This window comes from Papaver somniferum, chromosome 4, assembly GCF_003573695.1.
Source record: "Papaver somniferum cultivar HN1 chromosome 4, ASM357369v1, whole genome shotgun sequence".
Taxonomy (NCBI): domain Eukaryota; kingdom Viridiplantae; phylum Streptophyta; class Magnoliopsida; order Ranunculales; family Papaveraceae; genus Papaver; species Papaver somniferum.
Genome location: NC_039361.1, coordinates 98,659,020 through 98,661,474, shown reverse-complemented (window position 1 = coordinate 98,661,474; position 2,455 = coordinate 98,659,020). Strand labels below are relative to the sequence as shown.

General features: G+C 36.3%; 1 protein-coding gene across 1 annotated transcript; it reads left to right on the top strand.

Annotated features, from left to right (window-relative positions):
* The first annotated feature begins 897 nt into the window (after positions 1-897).
* LOC113272871 (uncharacterized mitochondrial protein AtMg00310-like) lies at positions 898-1,377 on the top strand. The gene has a single exon (XM_026522664.1). The coding sequence runs from the start codon at positions 898-900 to the stop codon at positions 1,375-1,377; it is 480 nt and encodes a 159-aa protein (XP_026378449.1).
* Positions 1,378-2,455: the final 1,078 nt, after the last annotated feature.

Genomic DNA, 2,455 nt, shown 5'->3' with positions numbered 1-2,455 from the left:
TATCTCGAAGATATTGGCTAACAGATTAAAAAAGTTGCTCCCAAAGCTTATTTCTCCAATGGCAAGCTGCATATGTGCCAGGCCGAAAATTTTTAGATAATACTATTATAGCTCATGAAGTCATAGATTATATGAAAAGAACTAAAATTACTTCAGGTGCAGTGGCGATTAAATTGGATATGGCAAAGGCTTTCGATTGTATGGAATGGGGTTTTTATAATTAAAGTTATGCAATGTTTGGGATTTCATGATAAGTGGTGTTCACTAATTTATCAATGTCTCAGCACTGCATCTATTTCAATTTTACTAAATCGGTCTCCTACTCCACCTTTTCAACCATCCAGAGGTATTCGTCAAGGTGATGCGCTTTCTCCGTATATTTTCATCATATGCATGGAATATTTTAGTAGGATGTTGCAATCAGCTGAAACAACAGTGTTAATCCAACCATTGAAGCCAGCACCAAAAGGCCCAAGTATTTCCCATCTTTTTTTCTCCGATGACTGCATTCTTTTTTCCGTAGCTTCAAACAGCTAAGTTAATAATATGATGAATATTATTTCTCAGTTTTGTAAGGTTTCAGGGTAGATGGTGAGTCTACGTAAATCCAGTATTCACTTTAGCAATAACATGGGTGAATCAGATAAAGATCTCGGAAATGATTTAGATGCCAAAAATGCCATTGACGGAGAAATATTTGGCATTCCTCTATTTATTGGTCGTAACAAAAATTCATGTTTTGCAGACACAGTGAGTAAGATGGATAGAAGACTCCAAGATTGGAAGGGAAAGTTAGTTAATCAAGCAGGTAGAAGCACTCAGCTTTAAGATGTCACAGGAACCATGTCTCAATATCAAATGAGTTGCATGCACATTCCAGAGAAATCACTCAAAAAAATGGGGTCTCTGCAACGTAATTACTGGTGGAATAAGCAGTCTAAGAGAGGTGGATCTTTCATTGATTGGAATGAATTGAGTAAACCAAAAAGATTTGGTGGGTTGGGCTTTAAAAATTTAAGATGTCTCAATGAAGCTATGCTCACTAAGCTGGCTTGGCGCATGCTGACTGAAAAAGAAGCTAAATGGGTGCAACTTCTTACTGCAAGATACTTTCCAAATGATGATCCTTTGTATGGCAACATTAAGAAAAAAGGTACTTGGATTTGGAATGGAATTCTAAGAGGATTAAGCTGGATTAGAAGATATCATATTTGGGAGATTGGAGATCGGACTCAAATTAATGTACAAGGTCAATGGTTTGGGAGGGTTTCTGATAAGAATTATCATCATCAGCCTATTAATGTTACAATCTCTCAAAGTACAGTGGCTGAGTATATTGATCATGCAACAAGAACTTTGAGGCTTGATAAACTTTAGAAAATTTGTACTTCTCATCAACTCGGGCACATTCAACATATTATCATTCCTCCACAACCATCTCCAGATCAACTTCGATGGTCTCTTACAAAAAATGGAAGATTTTCAGTTCAATCAGTTTATATGGCCATTCTCATGCAACAAACTAAACAAATGCTCACAGCTCAGCAACAACGAAAGTGGTTAATGATTTTGCATGTAGAAGTTCCATATAAATGTCAAATGTTTTTATGGAAGCTGGCTAAGAATATTCTTCCAGTGGCGGATAGATTACAAAAGAATACTACTTGTGTTCAGTGCTCCCAAGGAATTGAAACAGTCCACCACCTCCTGTTTCAATGTTCTGTTGCCTCAGAAGTTTGGTATGCTGACTCACCTGATGCTATTAAATATGGAGATATTAACCAGTGGCTCCAGTCTTGGATGGATGAAAGATCGCTATTTTCGTCGAAAAGACAACATCTTAGAAATCTGGCAGTGATAACAATGTGGTTCTTATGGAAAAGAAGATGTTTGAAGCTGTTTGAAGGAAAATCACAGTCTCCTACAATTATTACTCAACAAATCTTTCAATTTTGTTACGCTCATGGCATTTGCATTCATAATAGTTATAGACCATGTAGTTACATCATTAATCATATAGATATTAAGCCTAGAAACACTTGGATACCACCTTCATCTGATTGGTTAAAGCTTAGTTTTGATGTTTCTATTCTCCCTGATACTAATTTTGTTGGTTTCTCTATTGTGTTGCGAAATCATCTATGAGACTGCTTGGAAGTCGTGGTCTGGACAAGGAATGTAAGATATGTTGATCAAACAGAAGTGCTAGTTATGTTAAGAGTGCTGCAATGGATTAAGTTTAAGGGTTTTTGTAAAGTTCAGGTAGAAGGTGATAATAAATCAGTGATGGAGGCTATGAATAAGAATCACAGTGAATCTATTTGATGGGAAGATCAATGCATGATGCTTGAAAATTTCAGCCTTTCACAAGAGTTAGGGAATGTTCATTTTAGGTTTGTTAATAGAGTTTGTAACAGAGCAGCTGATGCGTTAGCCAAGTTTGCTTGTTTAAATA

Excerpts from the sequence above, each read along its gene's own strand:
- LOC113272871 (XM_026522664.1), top strand. The coding sequence starts at position 898 with ATGGGGTCTCTGCAACGTAATTACTGGTGGAATAAGCAGTCTAAGAGA.